The 20,836-nt window shown below is 36.7% G+C and overlaps 1 protein-coding gene and 1 non-coding gene across 2 annotated transcripts in view; one reads left to right on the forward strand and one right to left on the reverse strand.

The window, feature by feature from the left end:
* The window catches only part of LOC142348344 (calaxin-like), a 29,785-nt gene extending 10,105 nt beyond the window's left edge, over window positions 1–19,680 (forward strand). The window contains exons 4-6 of the mRNA XM_075399658.1: window positions 8,879–9,042; window positions 12,058–12,162; window positions 19,033–19,680. Coding sequence (XP_075255773.1) covers window positions 8,879–9,042; window positions 12,058–12,162; window positions 19,033–19,146 — 383 coding nt within the window. The 3' untranslated portion in view covers window positions 19,147–19,680. The remainder of the gene's footprint in view (window positions 1–8,878; window positions 9,043–12,057; window positions 12,163–19,032) is intronic.
* Trnav-cac (transfer RNA valine (anticodon CAC)) lies at window positions 8,754–8,826 on the reverse strand. The gene has a single exon. It is a non-coding gene; the product is annotated as a tRNA-Val (tRNA).
* Window positions 19,681–20,836: the final 1,156 nt, after the last annotated feature.

The following is a 20,836-nucleotide window of genomic DNA, read 5'->3' on the forward strand; positions in this document are numbered from 1 at the left end:
TTAGTAGTTAAGATTTTTGACTGCTATCCTGGAGGGCTCGTGTTTGAACCCTTATTAGTCCCAAGTTTTTGCACCCTTAGAAAAAATTTCTAAGCTCCATCCCTAAATTAAAATGTACCCACCTGTGTTGTTGGGAAGCAATTCATCCAATTTAGTAGGTTTATAAAATTGTACTAATCTGAAGTCATTATTTAAACTAACTTTGCTTTGCCATAGTGGACTTTTAAAACGGATGAGTTACAAGTCTGATATGCGGATGTTTTATTTAACACTATAATTTATTCTCTGTGAGGAACGAAGAGAAGAGAGCTCATAGAATTGAGCTGATAAGTTCGTGTTTGATGAAGGTTAGTTATAGTTCGTGTTGGTTGAATGCGCTGAAATTTGTCTTTGTGTTTGTGTTAATTTTTTGCATTTAAATTTACATATATATTTTTTTGCGTTTAAGCCGACTTGAACACAAGAATTGAGGTAATATTCAGTTCTTATTGCTCTTCAACGAAGTTTGAGGCAATCATTGTAAACGTGCTGGTTTTTTTTGTGCAAAATTCTTGTTTGACCGGTTTGGCTTGATTTACGCCCTTGATTTTTTTGTTTGGCTTTTGCGCTCATTTACTTTTGTCAGCAGCTTAACTCAAGTGGCGGCAGTTCACTGTGAAAATTGCGCCAAAATTGGAGTATATTTTTACTTCAAGTTTTATCAGTGGTTATGTTGGTATTCTAATAACATCTAATGACCTCAGTGATTTCAGTTGTTGCCCTCCAACTGAAGCAGGCTGCATTAGATTGAGCTCTCGTTCGAGAGCAATTCTTCTGACTTCGGTCGGTTATGTTTTTTTAATTGTTTCTGAAAGCTTGAGGATGGATTATTCGCTAGGTTTTAGCAACAAAGGTTTCATTAGTTCCTGCTATTTTCAAACACTTGGGTTCTGAAATTTAAAGAAAATTTAGCAACAGAAATGTTATATAAGATATACGAAGACTGTAAGTTTTGTAATACCCCATATAAGGGGTATCTAAATATCAGTTACTTTGTTCGCATTTTTGGTAATATTTTATTACCCTCGAACGAAGTTAGAAGCAGTTATTGTAAACATGGTAGTCTTAAGAATGTGGCTCGACGGTTTTTGCGCTTTTATACAACATTCTGTGACTTCGCAATTGACTTTCACGCCTCACTTTTTCATTGCTCTCATTCCAAATTAAAATTAGTTGCTAATATAAAAGATTGTTAACTGTCGAGATTGTTAACTGCTTAGTAGTTAAGATTTCTAACTGCTATCCTGGAGGGCTCGTGTTTGAGCCCTTATTAGGCCCAAGTTTTTGCACCCTTAGAAAAAATTTCTAAGCTCCATCTCTAAATTAAAATGTACCCACATGTGTTGTTGGGAAGCAATTCATCCAATTTATTAGGTTTATAAAATTGTACTAATCTGAAGTCATAATTTGAACTAACTTTGCTTTGCCATAGTGGACTTTTAAAACGGATGAGTTACAAGTCTAATATGCAGATGTTTTATTAACACCACAATTTATTCTCTGTGAGGAACGAAGAGAAGAGAGCTCATAGAATTGACCGGAACGCTAGTGGGAACAGGCTGGAATAATTGAACTTCTTTTCTCTGGTGCTTTTGAATACATTAAGTGCTACATCCAATTAGAATGCCGAATCTGCTCCGAATTCTGAGACCGCTCTCGAAACTCAAATAAAAATGGATTCACAGACAATATTGCAACAGAGAAATATTGTCACAATTATCTTTGTAACACTCTTTAGTTGCAAAAATATTCAAAACAGGTGTTTCATTCATAGAAGTTCAGTTTTTCCCAGCTGTTGTTGATTTGATCTGTTTGATATCGCTAGTTCGGCAAAAAAAATGTTTTCAATCATACTTAGGACTTCGTTCACAGATTTCTGCTTTTAAAATTTTTGTTTGCCTCATACGAGGATTTATGTATAACTGGCAGTCAAAAGCTGCTGTTCAGGTTAATAGCTGATGTAATTCTTTATATTAAAATGACATTTCTGTTGTTTTTTGGATTGTATTGGCGATCTGTCTTTTTTGATGTGATCACTTTTTGTGATTTTTTTTATTCGAAGCAGGATAAACGGATAAAGCCAGGTGGGCCTTAAGTTAAAACCGGCGTTGAGTTAGTTCTGGCAAATCCTGAATTGAGGTTGAAGAGGTCACTTATAGACCCTAAAGCGAAGCAAATCGTGTTTTGACAGTTTGTTTAATTTGAGCTGATAAGTTCGTGTTTGATGAGGGTTAGTTATAGTTCGTGTTGGTTGAATGCCCTGAAATATGTCTTTGTGTTAATTTTTTGCATTTAAAATTGCATATGTTTTTTTTGCGTTTAAGCCGACTTGAACACTAGAATTGAAGTAATATTCAGTTCTTATTGCTCTTCAACGAAGTTTGAAGCATTCATTGTAAACGTTCTGGTTTTTTGTGCAAAATTCATGCTTGACCGGTTTGACTTGATTTACGCCCTTTATTTTTTTGTTTGGCTTTCGCTCTCATTTACTTTTGTCAGCAGCTTAACTCAAGTGGCGGCAGTTCACTGTGAAAATTGCGCCGAAATTGGAGTATATTTTGGAGTAAATTGAAGTTTTATCAGTGGTTATATTGGTATTATAATAACATCTAATGACCTCAGGGATTTCAGTTGTTGCCCTCCAACTAAAGCAGGCTGCATTAGATTGAGCTCTCGTTCGAGAGCAATTCTTCTGACTCCGGTCTGTTATGTTTTTTAATTGTTTCTGAAAGCTTGAGGATGGATTGTTCGCTAGGTTTTAGCAACAAAGGTTTCATTAGTTCCTGCTATTTTCAAACACTTGGGTTCTGAAATTTAAAGAAAATTTAGCAACAGAAATTTTATATAAGATATACGAAGACTGTAAGTATTATAATACCCCATATAAGGGGTATCTAAATATCAGTATCTTTGTTCGCATTTTTGGTAATTTTTTATTAACCTCGAACGAAGTTAGAAGCAATTATTGTAAACATGATTGTCTTAAAAATGTGGTTCGACCGTTTTTGTGCTTTTATACAACATTCTGTGACTTTGCAATTGACTTTTTCACGCCTCACTTCCTCATTGCTCTCATTCCAAATTAAAATTTGTTGCTAATATAAAAGATTGTTAGCTGTCGAGATTGTTAACTGCTTAGTAGTTAAGATTTGTAACTGCTATCCTGGAGGGCTCGTGTTTGAGCCCTTATTAGGCCCAAGTTTTTGCACCCTTAGAAAAAATTTCTAAGCTCCATCCCTAAATTAAAATTTACCCACCTGTGTTGTTGGGAAGCAATTCATCCAATTTAGTAGGTTTATAAAATTGTACTAATCTGAAGTCATTATTTAAACTAACTTTGCTTTGCCATAGTGGACTTTTAAAACGGATGAGTTACAAGTCTAATATGCGGATGTTTTATTAACACTATAATTTATTCTCTGTGAGGAACGAAGAGAAGAGAGCTCATAGAATTGACCGGAACGCTCTTGGGAACAAGCTGGAATAATTTAACTTCTCTCTCAATTGCTTTTGAATACTTTAAGTGCTACATCCAATTAGAATGCTGAACCTGCTCCAAATTCTGAGACCGCTCTCGAATCTCAAATAAAAATGGATTCACAGACAATATTGCAACAGAGAAATATTGTCACAATTATCTTTGTTACACTCTTTAGTTGCAAAAATATTCAAAACAGGTGTTTCATTCATAGAAGTTCAGTTTTTCCCAGCTGTTGTTGATTTGATCTGTTTGATATCGCTAGTTCGGCAAAAAAAATGTTTTCAATCATACTTAGGACTTCGTTCACAGATTTCTGCTTTTAAAATTTTTGTTTGCCTCATACGAGGATTTATGTATAACTGGCAGTCAAAAGCTGCTGTTCAGGTTAATAGCTGATGCAATTCTTTAAATTAAAATGACTTTTCTGTTGTTTTCGGATTGTGTTGGCGATCTGTCTTTTGATGTGATCTATTTTTGCGATTATTTTCATTCAAAGCAGGATAAACGGGTAAAGACAGGTGGGCCTTAAGTTAAAACAGGCTTTGAGCTAGTTCTGGCAAATCCTGAGTTTAGGTTGAAGAGGTCACTTTTAGACCCTAAAGTGAAGCAAATCGTGTTTTGACAGTTTGTTTCATTTGAGCTGATAAGTTCGTGTTTAATGAAGGTTGGTCATAGTTTGTGTTGGTTGAATGCGCTAAAATATGTCTGTGTTAATTTTTTTTTTTAAATTTGCATATATTTTTTTGCGTTTATGTCGACTTGAACACTAGAATTGAAGTAATATTCAGTTCTTATTGCTCTCCAACGAAGTTTGAAGCAATCATTGTAAACTTGCTGGTTTTTTGGTGCAAAATTCATGCTTGGCCGGTTTGACTTGATTTACGCCCTTAGTTTTTTTGTTTGACTTTCACTCTCATTTACTTTTGTCAGCAGCTTAACTCAAGTGGCGCCAGTTCACTGTGAAAATTGCGCCGAAATTGGAGTATATTTTTACTTCAAATTTTATCAGTGTTCATATTGGTATTATAATAACATCTAATGACCTCAGTGATTTCAGTTGTTGCCCTCCAACTAAAGCAGGCTGCATTAGATTGAGCTCTCGTTCGAGAGCAATTCTTCTGACTTTGGTCGGTTATGTTTTTTAATTGTTTCTGAAAGCTTGAGGATGGATTATTCGCTAGGTTTTAGCAACAAAGGTGGTTTTGAAGATTTCGACTTCATGAATTTTGGCGACTTCATGAATTTTAATAATATAAAATTTTGTCCAACTAATTTTATGCCTGCTTTTTGCATATCAGTTCTGTATATTTTGAGAAGGATTTGCCTTTGACTTGAGTATCTAAAAGTAAACTAATGATTTTTTTTCAATTTTTTAATTAAAATGTTGGCAATTTTATGATTTTGAGTGGGCAATGATAGTTCTTCTAAGCTTGCAGCTGGTTTGTTGCCTGCATTCTGTTCTTACTTGAATGGCTCTGGAAATTAATTGTTTTGTTTTTTTTGACAGTTTGTTCTTTGTCTATGCTTGTTTCCTATATTACAGGGCAGATTTTTCTTCGATGCCAAAGTTTTTGCTATTGTGTTTAAAAAAACTTTTATTCCGTTCATTACGTTTATCTTTTGGAGACAGTATATTTATATGTTGCAAATGTTGGAAGCTTTGGATTTTTTTATTCAAGGTTCTTGGACTGCTTTTCTTGTGCTTGTCAGGCAGATTTTCTGTCTGCAATAAAGCTGACTGCTCTTGGCTTCTTGAGACTTTTTTAAGGAATACTGTTTTTCAATTCTTTTTTGCGGTCTTAGCCAACGATTGGATCTTTTCAACATTTGCCCCCCCCGCCCCCTTGCAAAAGGGGGTGGCTGTTCTTGAATAGAATTTAAGCGAGCCATTTATTAACCAATCAGAGACAACATAACTTTCCACGCATGCACATACAATGTTAAATTGAATAGAATAAAATACGCCATGGTATGACAACTGGCCGAACCGGATTACAAAGCGAAAAGGGTTTCCGACTGGCAGTCAAAAGCTGCTGTTCAGGTTAATAGCTGATGCAATTCTTTAAGTTAAATTGACTTTTCTGTTGTTTTCGGATTGTGTTGGCGATCTGTCTTTTGATGTGATCTATTTTTGCGATTATTTTCATTCAAAGCAGGATAAACGGGTAAAGACAGGTGGGCCTTAAGTTAAAACAGGCTTTGAGCTAGTTCTGGCAAATCCTGAATTTAGGTTGAAGAGGTCACTTTTAGACCCTAAAGTGAAGCAAATCGTGTTTTGACAGTTTGTTTCATTTGAGCTGATAAGTTCGTGTTTGATGAAGGTTAGTTATAGTTCGTGTTGGTTGAATGCGCTGAAATTTGTCTTTGTGTTTGTGTTAATTTTTTGCATTTAAATTTACATATATTTTTTTGCGTTTAAGCCGACTTGAACACAAGAATTGAAGTAATATTCAGTTCTTATTGCTCTTCAACGAAGTTTGAGGCAATCATTGTAAACGTGCTGGTTTTTTTTGTGCAAAATTCTTGTTTGACCGGTTTGGCTTGATTTACGCCCTTGATTTTTTTGTTTGGCTTTTGCGCTCATTTACTTTTGTCAGCAGCTTAACTCAAGTGGCGGCAGCTCACTGTGAAAATTGCGCCAAAATTGGAGTATATTTTTACTTCAAGTTTTATCAGTGGTTATGTTGGTATTCTAATATTATCTAATGACCTCAGTGATTTCAGTTGTTGCCCTCCAACTGAAGCAGGCTGCATTAGATTGAGCTCTCGTTCGAGAGCAATTCTTCTGACTTTGGTCGGTTATGTTTTTTAATTGTTTCTGAAAGCTTGTGGATGGATTATTCGCTAGGTTTTAGCAACAAAGGTGGTTTTGAAGATTTCGACTTCATGAATTTTGGCGACTTCATGAATTTTAATAATATAAAATTTTGTCCAACTAATTTTATGCCAGCTTTTTGCATATCAGTTCTGTAGATTTTGAGAAGGATTTGCCTTTGACTTGAGTATCTAAAAGTAAACTAATGATTTTTTTTCAATTTTTTAATTAAAATGTTGGCAATTTTTTGATTTTCAGTGGGCAATGATAGTTCTTCTAAGCTTGCAGCTGGGTTGTTGCCTGAATTCTGTTCTTACTTGAATGGCTCTGGAAATTAATTGTTTTGTTTTTTTGACAGTTTGTTCTTTGTCTATGCTTGTTTCCTATATTACAGGGCAGATTTTTCTTCGATGCCAAAGTTTTTGCTATTGTGTTTAAAAAAACTTTTATTCCGTTCATTACGTTTATCTTTTGGAGACAGTATATTTATATGTTGCAAATGTTGGAAGCTTTGGATTTTTTTATTCAAGGTTTTTGGACTGCTTTTCTTGTGCTTGTCAGGCAGATTTTCTGTCTGTAATAAAGCTGACTGCTCTTGGCTTCTTGAGACTTTTTTAAGGAATACTGTTTTTCAATTCTTTTTTTGCGGTCTTAGCCAACGATTGGATGTTTTCAACATTTGCCCCCCCGCCCCCTTGCAAAAGGGGGGGGGGGGTGGCTGTTCTTGAATAGAATTTAAGCGAGCCATTTATTAACCAATCAGAGACAACTAATAACTTTCCACGCATGCACATACTATGTTAAATTGAATAGAATAAAATACGCCATGGTATGGCAACTGGCCGAACCGGATTACAAAGCGAAAAGGGTTTCCGACTGGCGGGTCGGTGGGCGCGCTTCGCGATATCTGGACAACCGACCCGCGATTTCTGGATTACATCCCACAGCGCATTAGAGTCATGGCCATGGACAGCGGTCCGCAATTGGGCTTAAACAACTATTCGGCTATCTAAACTGTAGGCCAAATAATATCGTGATAAAGTATAGCACAGAAGGGGATGGCGATTCTCTAATAGGTACCAAAGGGGGGGGCAATTGTTGAAAAGATCCCAACGATTTAGCTTGACTGATTTTCCGTCTACCCTTTTGACTTTTCGTCCTCAAAAACGGAAAAAAGGTAGGGCCAAGGGGGCACTGAGTTCGCTTAGAGCCTTTCAGCTCATAGTAGCCAAGTATGCGATTGACGGGAATGGTTTTGAAGACGTATACTCATGGTGTGAAGGGCGGTTCTTGCAGTTTGCCCCCCCCCCCCCCATACCGCCCCCCCCCCCCCCCGACTTCACCTCACCCACATAACGCAATCCTCACCCCTACACATCGTTCATTTCAGGTCGTAAGGACTTGGCCCCGTGCAGCCAAATAACCCCCCCGTTGCCCTTTCCTTCAATCCCCCACCCACCGGTGTAGGCCACCCCCCACCCCGACGCCCCTTCAATTAAGCTAAAGCTAGCGTCTTTAAACCGGAACTATCTACTGACGAAGCCAACCGCTCGCCGGTCGTTTGAGGGCAGTTCGCCCGATGTAAGTCGGTTATGTGTAGTTTAATGGTCCATTTATCAACCACATGATCTATAGCACTCCAACTGAGCACTTGTGATTGTTGGCCAATTTTTTTTCATGAAAATTTATATAAATTCCAATTTCAAGAACACTTGTTAATTTTGCGGTTCAGACCCAATGACTGTCAGAATAATTGCTTTGAAAATGAGAAATTTTGGAACTTTAATCACTCTAGCTCAGAAAATTTTGTGATTTCGTGACCCTTGGAAATATCATTCTTTCCTAAATTTGCGTAGTGACTCCACCGATGGTTTGATGCAATTTTTACAATTCAAAGAATTTGAATTGTATTGGGGCGCTGTCTTTTTTTTAAGATCTGTTCACACATTTTCATGATTTTTGAAGTCAAATTGGAGTAGTGATTTTGGTCACGCCGAAACAGGAAGTGGAGCGAAAAAGCGAGTGGTTTTGCGGCGTGAATTTTTTTCGCTCTAATTTTAAAGTAGAGTGAGAAAACGGTGTTTGAACAAAAATTCTGTTTCTCGCTAGTGGTTTTTTGTTCACATGCGGCATTTTGACATTGATTTTGTGTTTTTCTTACTTTTTTGATCTGATTTTTTTAAAAATGGTTATCTCAATTCAGTCATAGTCCATTCTAGGTCTAGTTTTTCTGTTTAGTCAATGAAAATTCTTTGAATTATACGTCAGGACTTGTCCTGCTATGTTTTTTATTTGTTCGAATAAGAAGTTGATATTTGATTTGGAGGGATGAAACTTAGTTTTTATTTTGTGTTGCCATGTTATTGGGGTTGATTAAAATTTATCATTTAATGTTATCTATATATAGGAATTTAAAAATGTCACCACGCGGGCTCGAACCGCGGACCTTGTGCGTGTGAGGCACACGTGATAACCACTACACCATGGTGACTTGTCTAACGGTCTTAAGCGTATTAAACTGCCTAGTTTCATATCACGTTTAGTCTGCTTCGACGTGTACTCGATGTCGGCGGTGAATGCGACTGAGAGTGTGATCAGTAGAGAAGACATCCACTCAATGTTAAAGCACTGTCTAGTCAAACAACCCACTGAAGAAGACCCAGACGAAGGAGTCAAAGATCTGGTTGACTTGATGCTCAAGAAAATGGTCAGTAGCCTCTCATATTGTTTAACAGAAATAGTACGTAATTTTATTCTGGGTCGAACTCAAAAATAATTTTGGGCCAAACTTGAAAAAATAGTTCATGGCCTGTGGTAAGAAGCACCGTGGTTTAATATGTTTCTTAGAGATTGATCTCATGTTTGACAAAACGAGGTTGGACCTAGTCTGTCTTAGTGATATGAATACAGAATAGGTCCAACCCCGCCGCGCTCACACCACGCCCCTTCAATTAAGCGAAAGGTGACCTCCCTATACCATACACAGCCACTGACGAAGCGAGCCGCTCGCCAGTTGAGCGAGAAATTCGCCCGACGTTAGTCGGTTACGTTGGTTACTTTGTCTTTCATCGGGTTGTATTCGTTATTGACAAATGTGCTGCCGTTGGTTTGATGTGTTTGATATCGCCAGTTCGGGAAAAATGTTTTAAATGATACTTAGGATTTTGTTCACAGGTTTATGTTTTGCCTCCTTCAGTTTTTTCGCCTCCTTATACGAGGATTTATGCCGAACTGGCAGTCAAAAGCTGCTGTTCTGATGTTCAGGTTATTAGCTGATGCAATTCCTTGAATTGTAATTGAGGACTTTTCTGTTATGTTTTTGGATTGTATTGGTGATCTGTCTAAGATATAATCATTTTTTTTTCGATGATTTTACCATTATAAGCGGGATAAACAGTTAAAGCCAGGTAGGCATTGTTGAAACAGGCCTTAAGCTAGTTTTAATATTTAGAGTGCAATTGTACTGAAGTTGCTGGGAAATCCGGAATTTAAGGTGAAAAGGTCAGTTTTGGACCCTAAAGTGAAGCAAATCGTGTTTTGTCAATCTGTTTCATTTGAATTGATTTTTGTGCGTAGAATGCGCTGAAATGTTTTTTTTCCAGTTTAATGCCTTTATATTTGTTCTTTATGCGGACTTTAACTCTAGAATTGAGGTTTTATCACTTTTGATTGCTCTCGAACGAAGTCTGAAGCAATTATTGTAAACATGTTAGTCTTTTTATGCAAAATTCTTGCTTGACCGTTTTGCCTTTATTCTTGCTTGACCGTTCGCTCTCATTTACAAGAGTCAGCAGCTGAACTCATGTGGCGGCAGTTCACTACTAAAAGTAAAAAAGTGCACCGAAATTGGAGTATTTTTTACTTAAAGTTTTATCTAATAACCTCTAATGACGTCATTTGAAGAGCCCCCATTTGTGACTTCAGTTCTTTTTCCCCAACTAAAGCAGAATGCTTTAGATTCGAGCTCCCACTAGTCGTTCGAGAGCAACTCTTCCAATGTTAATCGGTTTTGTTGTTATTTTGTTTTTTAATTGTTTCTGAAAGCTTGAAGATGGATTATTGGCTAGGTTTTAGCAACATGGCTGATTTTGAAGATTTCATTTTCCTGAATTTAAGCAACTTCATAAATTTAAGCAATTTGATTATTTTGTCCAACCAGTTTTATGCCAGCTTGTAGTTAATCAATTCAGTAGATTTTGAGAATTGCCTTTGTAGACTTGAGTATCAAAAAGTATACTAATATGATTTGTTTTTTTTTAATTTTTTGAAAATGTTGGTGATTTTTGGTTTTCGAGTTCGAGTGGTCAATGAAATTTCTGGAAATTAAATGACTGTTAGTTTTTTGTCTCTGATTGTTTCCAATATGTCAAGGAAGATTTTTCTTAGATGCAAAGGTTTCTGCTATTGAGTTGAACAAATTTTTCCTTCTGTTCTCTTCATTACGGTTTTTTTGAAGACATTAGATTCTTAGCAAATGTTGAAAAAATTGGATTTTTCTTTAAGGTTCTTGGACTGCTTTTCGCGTGCTTGTCAGGCAGAATTTTGTTTGTAATAAAGCTAACTACTATTGACTTCTTGCGATTGTGACAAGGGATACCGTTTTTCAATACTTTAACTGTAACGACGAAAGTATGAACAATTTAAATTCTAGTTTCAATTTTATCACAAAATTTGTAAAACAAAGTTTTGTCTTTTGGATTGTAATAGTTTTTTATTCCGCTGAGCAGTTCAGAGATTTTGAAGTTCTTCATTCAATTGTCTGGATTTCTTATCAGAATTTGACCTTTTTGTTAACAATGCAAAGAATTTGAATTGTATTGGGACGCTGTCTTTTTTATAGATCTGTTCACACAATTTGATTTTTGAAGTCAAATTAAGATAGCGATTTTGGTCACGCCTAAAAAGCGAGGGGTTTTTGAGGTGTGAAATTTTATATTTTATTCACGTTAAACTTCAATGGGAAGTGTCTGAACAAAAATTTGCTTTCTGTCTTGTGGTTTAATTCACATACGGCAATTTGACTTCGATGGTCACTGTGACTTTCATGATTCTTAGTCCATTAGATGTCTTGTTTTTGTTTAGTCACGAAAATTCTTTGAAATGAAGGCCAGTACTTGTCCTGCTATTTTTTTTGCTTTACCTTTTTTCACAGCTTGTTCATTATTTCCAGCTCAAAGTGGTTTTAAGCTGCAGTTGCTCAACAAAGCAATATAAAATGAACAGAGTCGGTATCGATCAGAGTCAGTAATCGAAAAAAGCCTTAATTTTAGTTACCAGGTCTAATCGTTGTTGCTAATGATACTAATCCCGGTATCCTCTCATTCAGAAACAGTAGTGTGCCTAACGACGAAATGGAATCGAAATAGTCTGGACTTGTCGTTTTTAAATGAAAGCATTGGAGGTTGTGGGAATCAATGGCGGCTATTTTCTGACAATCTCTGCCAGGCATTTTGTGCCTAACAGTTGAATTCTATTTTCGGCAATTTTTTGCCCCTGCTGAGAATAGAACGTCATCAAAAATCTGTAGTTTGTGGTCTTTAGCTATCGGGCTTAAGCAAATTTTAATCCGAAAACGTTAAATCTGTAGCATGAGTTCTGTTTGTTGGTCCTTACTAAATTTCACACCAAATATTCACTTTTAACAGTAATTCTGTTTCAATTGTGGACGTTTTCTCTATTGAATAGAGTTCTGCTAATGTATGTCAAATGATTGTGTTAACAGGACTTTGACAAGGATGGCAAGCTGTCTTTCGATGAGTTCCGATGTTCAGTACTGGATGACCCTCTTCTTCTCGAGGCATTTGGACCTTGTCTTCCAGATTCTAAAGTAGGCAATTCAAAAAATCATGTTTATTAAATGCCCAATAGCTTAGTGTTTATCACTGATTTTTTTTCTGGCGGTGGTTGTATAATATACTGTGTTGCATCAGCTGAAAGGATGGTAAAATTTTTCCATAACAAGGGCATCAAGCTGATTTTTTGAAAATGGGCCTTATCATACTATTTATTTGGCATGACACATATTACAATGTCTCTTAATGTACAAGGATGAACGTTAACGGTTATGTACGGTTTAAGAGTAACTACATAACTCTTAAATTAATTAAAGTAATAAGTAATAGCTGTCAGAGAAGGAATGAATTTTCGTTAGGAACTCATTACAAAGAACATGTCACATTCAAAGGTTTCTGAAATTGCACGAAATTGAAATTGTCAATATTTCCGGGATTTGTTAGTTTCTAGGTACTCGATTTGTCGAAACTACCGGGGAGACATAAATTCGTGGTATGGAGGAAAATTTACTGAAGGTTGGACCCCACCTCACATATGACAGATTATAGCTGTTCTTGGTAGACTTTTTAGCATTTTTAATAGCCGCACAAGGATAGCTGGGGCTATTAATGGCCTTCGCTTGGTTTTTTTACGTCGCGAAGAGCAGTATTGGTTTCCTTGTGGTTTTTGTTATCGGAAGTACTATCTGTTCAAACGGCGGGTTGACCTAAAAGGGAAGGTGAGTAAAATTGCCGTGTGAACAAATTTTTCTGAGAGAGAGGTGAAGTTTTTTGATCATGCGCTGCGTTCTGTGAGTGAATTTTTTTACTTCGAAAAGTGTTCTTGAGAGACTGGCGCATATAGAGAACCATTTTCGGCCATTTTTTCTCCATTTCTCAATTCCTTTCCTTGTAATTTGATTTTCTGTATAAATAGTTTTTGACCAATGCTGCATTGTTATGTAGCTCTCTGAAATTGATGACTCAATTTTTTTGAGAGCCTAATAATGTTTTTAAGTGCAAAATGATTTTTTTCACTCATTTCGTTTTTGGATTTTAGGAAGGACATTTTTCTGGAAAATAAGTATACTTGGCAACGTCGTTTTGACAATTCATACATTAGCCACTTCTCTTTAACGGAATCCTTTTTGTTTAATAAAATTAAAAATATACTAATATAATTTTGTCCAAGAGATTCGGTGAGCGATTTTTTGAGCCATGAATGCTAAGTATATTGTTCTGTTTAATTGCTCTCAAACGAAGTTTGTAGCAATTATATTAGTCCTGTCGGTCTTTTTTTTTATGCGATTTTTCGCTTGACCAATTTTTCGTCTGACGCTTTTGACTTTTCGTCCTCAAAAACGGGATAAACAGGTAGCGCCCAGCGGGCATTAAGTGCTCTTAGAGCCTTTCAGGTCTGTTTCAGCTCAAACTGTTTTGGAGACTTATACTTATGGTGTGAAGGGCGGTTCAGAGGTTGAGACACCTCCCCCCTTGTTGACCCCCCACCCCCACTATTGGCTCCACCCACCCCCCCACCGCGCTTTTGCCCCCCCCCCAACCCAGTGCTGCCCCCATCAGCCCCCGGTGCACCCCCCCCCCCCCCCCCGTGGCTAGCTACTGACCAAGCCAACCGCTCGCCGGTCGTTTGAGAGCAATTCGCCCGACGTTAGTCGGTTATGTTTTTCTACTTCATCTTATTTGATTTTTAACTTTCAAATTTAAGATGAGCTGTTTTTGAATTTCTTTTTTTCGCAATGTTTTTGTATTATCCATACTCGAGCATGCATCATTCTAGCATTCTCCTCAGACCTAGAATTTTATTGCCAATGATTTCCCATTCGTTGAAAAATCTTAATTTCATCCAGTATTTGTTAGGTTTTAAATTTTTGTTGGTTTGCAATTGATTTCATATAATGTAGCACTTAGACTTTGCTGGTATATGTTTTTAGAAACTCTGACCGATTTTTAGTTTTTGTTAATTGTTTGGGGTAGGTTCTTAAAAAAACGTTTTGCTTTTGAGTGTTACTCTGTTCCTTTCGTTTAAGATCACTAAAATTGTTTGAATTCATTTTGTCTGCTACCTTCAATAAGAGAGACATATCTTTTTTGTCCTGATTTTTAAGTGCTGTGACCCCAATAGCAAATGTTCAGTGTTTTTTAGTCCTCTTTATTTTAGCTTTTTTCTTTTTCGGAAGGGAATTTGTCTTCGATGAACGGCACCTGCCTCATGCTTTCCGGCTGTGCCTTTTGGGTCGCAGAGTCAATTGCGGAGCTGAGTTTATAAAGAAATTATCCTGAGGTGTTTTGTGACAATTTTAGGCCAAGTCAGTTTTTTGAGCCTATGATTTTTTCCATCCTAAGAAATATGGCCTTTTTTGACATTAATATGTTTTTAGTAATATGAAATTTGGCTGTATCAAGATATCACATTGAGTAGCAACTGTGAAAATTGTCCTAAGATATATTTTTAAGTCTCTCTTATTATCTCTAAATAACGCTGTACCTGTTTTTATGCTAGCTAGTTTCAGTGATGCCAATGCTCATCAGCATTGTTCTTCCGGCCATGTTTTTTTGTCTTGTTTGACAGGAAGTAGTTTTGTTCATGCAATTCTTAAAAAGTATATATGGCAACGTCCCTTTTACAAATCGTGAAGTGGACTCCTTTTTTAACTTATTTTTTTTAAAAAAAAACCCTCCGATTGCGTTCAATTTTTCTAAGTTTGTTTTGTGTTGTCGGTTTTATTTACTAGAAAGTTTTGTTCCACTCTCACGGCTTTTGCTTTCATGATATTAATAGTTAAATTTTGTTGGCGTCAAGTCTATAAATTTTGTTTCAAAATTGCAGGTTTAACATTAATTGGACGACAATTTTTAGTAATTTGTTGTTTCGAATCTGTAATTTCACTTTTTTTCAGACAAAGAGATGACTATGTGTTTTTAAGGTCACAATTGCTATTTAAGTATTTGCTCTTTCGTATTTCTTATTTTCAACTTTCGATGATTACGAAGTACTCTTTATTTTTTACAATGTGTCAGTGTCCTTCATATTGTTTCTTGTTCTTCATAGAGTTTTTTGTTCAAAAAATTTTAGCACTCTTTTTTCATTCAGAGAGAAATTATTTAGCCTTTTGTTTCGGATTTTTTTTTCGTTTTTTGTGGGTTTGATTTCATTTTAAAAAATTTCATTTTAAAAAATGCCATTTTGTATTCGTACTGTCTACATCTTTAATAATCAAGAGAATTATACTTTATTTTTGTTCCGATTAATGTGTCTCCAAAGAAAAAAGTAAGTGTTTGTTTGTCTCCTAAGTTTTTTTGAAATTTTGTTTTTTCTAAGAATATTATCTGACTTTTGCTTCCCAAGTTTTTCGCTTTAGCCGATGAGTTTTGCGACTCTATCTTTTTTTCCGCACAAAAATTTTGGTGTTTTAATAATGTTGCTATATACGTCACTAGATATCTAATAATACTAATTTTTGCGGTATCAAGATTTTGCAAAAAGTTTTATGTCAAAATTTTAATCCCGTGGATCTTCATATATATGCTTTCTTGATGTAATTGTTTTTATGAGAGCTTTTTCAATGATGTCAATGCTCAAGTCGGTGTTGTTGGCGAAGTTCCGTAATTAGTTCCAGAATTCTTGCAGCTATGTTTTTTAAGTCAAGTTTTTTGTTACAATAGTATGACGTCACAATCACTTCAAATCTGCTTTTTGTTCATTCGTTTATGCAATTTCAACTGAATCGCATGCATGATGTCGTTTTTCACTCTTATTAGAGCGAGTTTTTTGTTCATTCGCATGATTAAGTTTTTGATCACGCGTGACGTACCTCGGTCTCAAAAATGACTTACTGACTCTGAAACTGACTTTTCTTTAAAGAGAAGGTCAATTGCGTGCCTGTCACTCTAATTGAAGGTTATTTTTGAGCAGCTAATGGAAGCAGCAGTAGCGTGAATTTAATATCTCAGTATTTAATAAAGTTTTTTAAAATAGCCGCTGTCATCCTCTCAACGGCTATTATTTAGGCGCTCTCCTTTTTTAAAATTTGCTTTACGTTTTGATCAGGTTTTTTTGTTTTACATAAGCCACGATTTTCACGTTTGACTTCTGACTTACTTCACTCAATGTTTCTAATGAATGGATTTTTAATTCTTTCATGCACTGAATTACGCAATATAATGAGTACGGTCAAAGTCAAAAGAGCAAAATCAAAAGAAACGGGATAAACCGATAAAGCCCGGTCATTAAGTCATTGAGAATTAGGTTATCAAAGTTCATCAGAGTGTTTGCTAGCTGACATTTGTATTAAGTTTATTAGCTCTCGGTTTAGAAGCTGAATTAAGTTTAGTTTTATAATCTAACTGAAACTGCACGCCGAATTGGAACACTTTTTCACAATGAAAAAAAGCAGAAAAAAGTTCGGTTAATTTGTCACTTTTTTCCTTTTCTTTTTCATTCCCGATTTGCATCAAGCGCGTCAACGGTGGTTATTTTCTGGCAATCTGTCGGCTATGTTTTGGTCTGTTTCTTTGACTATCTTTTGGAAACTGTAGATCTACAAAGCTACTGCGGTTATTTGCTGCCAAGCTGCTAGCTATGTTTTAGACTTGGCGTGCTCCTGCTGTTGATATCTTTTACGTTCGATTATTAATTGCCGCTTCATCTTCTCAGCCGGCTATTATAGCGCTCCCAATTTTTTACAATTCAAAGAATTTTAATTGTATTGGGGCGCTGTCTTTTTTTTAGATTTCACGCATTTTCATGATTTTTGACAAATTGAAGTGAGTTAGGTCACGCCGAGACAGCAAGTGGAGCAGAAAACCGAGTGGTGTTGTGGTGTGAAATCTTTTTGTCTTCTCTCTGCTATTTTCATTTGCCACTAGTTTTATTCAAAGTGGTTTTAAACTGTTGCTCAGCAGTCTTGAACGAATTTTGAAATGGTATAAACCCATGATGCCCATTTTTAGATGCCCGCTACATAAACTTCTTTCTTCTTAATAGCCGCCCTCATCTTCTCAGCCGGCTATTATAGCGCTCCTATTTTTTTACTTCGTCGAACTTTTCGCTTTACCCATTTTGCCGCTTTTTCGACATTTTGCGTCATTCTGCTTAGTCATTTTTATAGCTGCGAAGCTGTAAGCTGAGCGAAGCTATATTGCGGTGCTCTTGGTTTTTTTTGTTTCGTCTGACGCTCTTTTTTCGTTTTACATTTGCTCACACAGCACAGCTGAAAAAGTCAAATTTTCTGAATGACTTCTTCCTCTCACTAACGCGTTTGCGCGTTCGACGTCATTTCTCACTCGCTTTAGCGAAAGTTTTTAGGTTATTTGCGTGATTAGGTTTTGATCATACGTGATAAAATGACTTTTGCACTTTAAAACTTAAGTTTAATTTGAATTTGTTTAAGCTCAAAGGAACTCATATGTGCAGTAAAGGTCCCTAATAAGAGGCTTCTGTGAAATGAATTTTAACAAGCTTTATTAATTTATCGCTGAATGTTTTTTACCTAGTTTTCTGAGCGGCGTCGATTTTTTTTTTCAATTTAGATCTGTATCTGTTTCTATCTCTATTATATGGCAAGCAGGTCTATTCTTTCGCAGCTATTCCGGCAATCTGCCGGCTATGTTAAACAGCAGCTGCTCAGCAAAGCAATTCAAAATGAAGAGAGTCAGTATAAAAAAAATCAAAGTCAGAAATAGAACCGGGATAAACCCATAAAGCCCATTTTCAGATGCCCGGTACTTGAACTTTGTTCTCATAAGTTTTAGTTACTATCTATGATGCTTATTGGTATTGATACTGGACCCTGCAGCCTCTCAGTGAGAGACAGGAGTATGTTCAATTACGAAATGACATCAAAATATATCGCACTTAAAAATGTTTTTTCTTTTCTTTCAATCTCAATAGAGTTATGGGAATCAACGGCGGCTATTTTCCGGCAATCTGCCGGGTATGTTTAGTCTTAGTTATCATCTTCAATGCTTTTTTGTGTTGATACTGGCCATTATATCCTCTCATTAAGGAACAGGAGTATGTCTAACTTCAAAATAATAAAATATCGCATTTTGAAAATGTTTTTGTACAAAAATCAATTGTCTTTTTCTGTTTTATTTTCAACCCCAATTAGGGTTATGGGGATCAACGGTGGCTATTTTCCGGCAATCTGCCGGATATGTTGACAATATCATGGGAATCTCATTTCTCTCAAAAGAACTTCTAGCTCTTGAAAAATTGAACTGGGATGCCTGATTTAAAAAAGCAGCAGATCTAGACCTAGCTCCTTTAAGCTAAAGGCCACTTAAGCCCGGAAATATAATTAGTTTATTGCTTTTGTTCTTTATCTTTAGCAAGCACTGTACTAACTCAAAATCTGTGTGAAATTGAAAGTTTCCTGTCAGGAGCTGACAGAAGTTTTTACTCATATCTAATGTAACCAAGTTTTGATAAAAAAAATACATTTTTCACTCTTGTTAGAGTACTCCTCTTAGAGGACGGCAGATTCATTTGAGTACTTTTAGACCTATGCAATGTTTTGTTAGAGTACTAATCAAACCTATATATAGGTTGTCTAAAATCATCTTAAAATGACTATCTACATTGAAGTTGACGGTGAGCATTAACAAGGCTTAAACGTTTCTGATTTCTGGCAAGTTAAGTTTCAGTTAAGTCTGATTTCTATTGCAGTCTAATGTAGAGTTAACCGAAGTGTGATACAGTGATCATAACAGCCAAAATTTTGAAATTTTGATGCATGCAATGTGTCCTTTCCCATTTTTGTCAACCAAATGCCTCAAGGTTACACGAGAACTTGATAGTCGTGGTGGTCTTGAAAGCTGGCACAAATTTCAAAAAGATCGAGATTTTAATGATGAGATGTTATTCAATCAAGTTGGTTTTGAATCTGCACTGGTTCTGTTTATAGACTCGACTGGTGTTTCTGCGGACAATTGAGGATCCGAAGGGGAGAAAGAATAGCCAAGGGGCAACTGACAATATTCCGGAATCACTCAAACAGATTAGACTGAAGCCAGTCTGAATCCAGTGTGAACTCTTCTGCTAATAAGTAACTGTTCCGTTTTGTGATCCACATAAGTGCAAAATTAAGATTGCAGTCGTCGATCCTTGACGTCAGTTCGAAGTTAACATTAGTATTCTTAAGAAACATTCTTCTGGTGTTGTGATGCGGCGAAAATCAATATTTAAAACAATTTTGAATGCCGGCCGAGTTTGAAAGTAGTCGAGTGAATTGTGTCTCTAATTTTGCACCTGTGGTCTTGTAGTTAATGTATTTCAGTTTGCCTTCACCTTAATCATGCTTTACTTTATTCACGTGCAATCAAAACCATCCCTATAATCATGTGCAATTCTCTATTTTGAGTGCAATAGGGGTTTGAAGAGTATGTAAAATATGTAAATAGGGGTTTGTAAAATATGTAAATATGTAATAATGAGTATATAAGGAATGAATTTATTATTTAATCATGCAATAGAAATGCAAACTAGCTTGGGAGTTGTAAATAGTAAGCGATGATGTTCGTTCTAGTTCGTTAAATTAAGTGTTTCATGTTTGTGTTTCTCTGAAGTAAGCCAGCTGAGGTGCACCCTGCAGTTGAGCTGTACCCTACAAATGAACGATTCTTTGATGGTCGTTTCTTTAGGCCACAAGTGTCAATTAAACCCCCAGTTACATTGTATAGTAACAGTAGGGGCGTCGGATATTAGGCGAAAACTCGATAAACACATTTTTAATTGCTCTCAAACGAAGTTTGTAGCAATTATATTAGTCCTGTCGGTCTTTTTACGACTCGAAGAGGAGTATTGAGAGTCTACAGGTTTTTTTAGCAGAAAACAAATTTGTTCATGACTTGAATTTTGACTTCTTTCTGTTCGACCATTTACCTCCGTTTTTGATTGTTGACTTCTATTTTCGAACATTGGACTTTAACAGTAGCTTCGTTTGTAAAGTATAGTAATTAGGAACTGCTGGTAATGTTCAAGGTGAAGAGGTCATTTTGAGATTTTTTGTTCTTGTATAAGTCACCCCTAATTATCTATACTACACCAAAACCCCCCCACCAACTATCTCCCCCCCCCCCCCAACACCTACCTACCCCCCCCCCCCCCGCACCGCCCTCCCCCCCCTCCCCACCTACCCCCTCCCTTCACCTAGCTACCCCCGCCCCCAACTACCCCAGCACTACCCCACCTCCCCAAACTATCTACCCGCCTAGCTATCTCCCCCCCCCCCCCCCGAACCTAAAAAATTGTCGGCATTTTTTAAAACACTTTAATGTGGTTTGTTGGACTACTTTTGTTTTGTTTTCTCTTGTCTATTTTGATGTTGTGGTTTCGGCAAGGTTAGGTTTGAGATTATAATGCTCGACGATTCGAGTCGTTTCCGGTAATCTATTCTTCTTATGCGATTTTTTCACTTGACCGATTTTTTGTCTGACGCGTTTGACTTTTCGTCCTCAAAAACGGGATAAACAGGTAGGTCCCAGCAGGCATTAAGTGCTCTTAGAGCCTTTCAGCTCTGTTTCAGCTCAAACTGTTTTGGAGACTCATACTTACGTGTGAAGGGCGGTTCTTAGAGGTTGAAGGCACTCCCACGGTTGACCCCCCTATTGCCCCCACCCCCCACACCGCGCTAATGCCCCCCACCACAGTGATGCCCCCAATCAACCCCCAGTGTTCCCCAACCCCCCCCCCCCCTCCCGTGGCTAGCT

The sequence above is a fragment of the Convolutriloba macropyga genome, chromosome 10, assembly GCF_964194025.1.
Source record: "Convolutriloba macropyga chromosome 10, txConMacr16.3, whole genome shotgun sequence".
Taxonomy (NCBI): Eukaryota; Metazoa; Xenacoelomorpha; order Acoela; family Convolutidae; genus Convolutriloba; species Convolutriloba macropyga.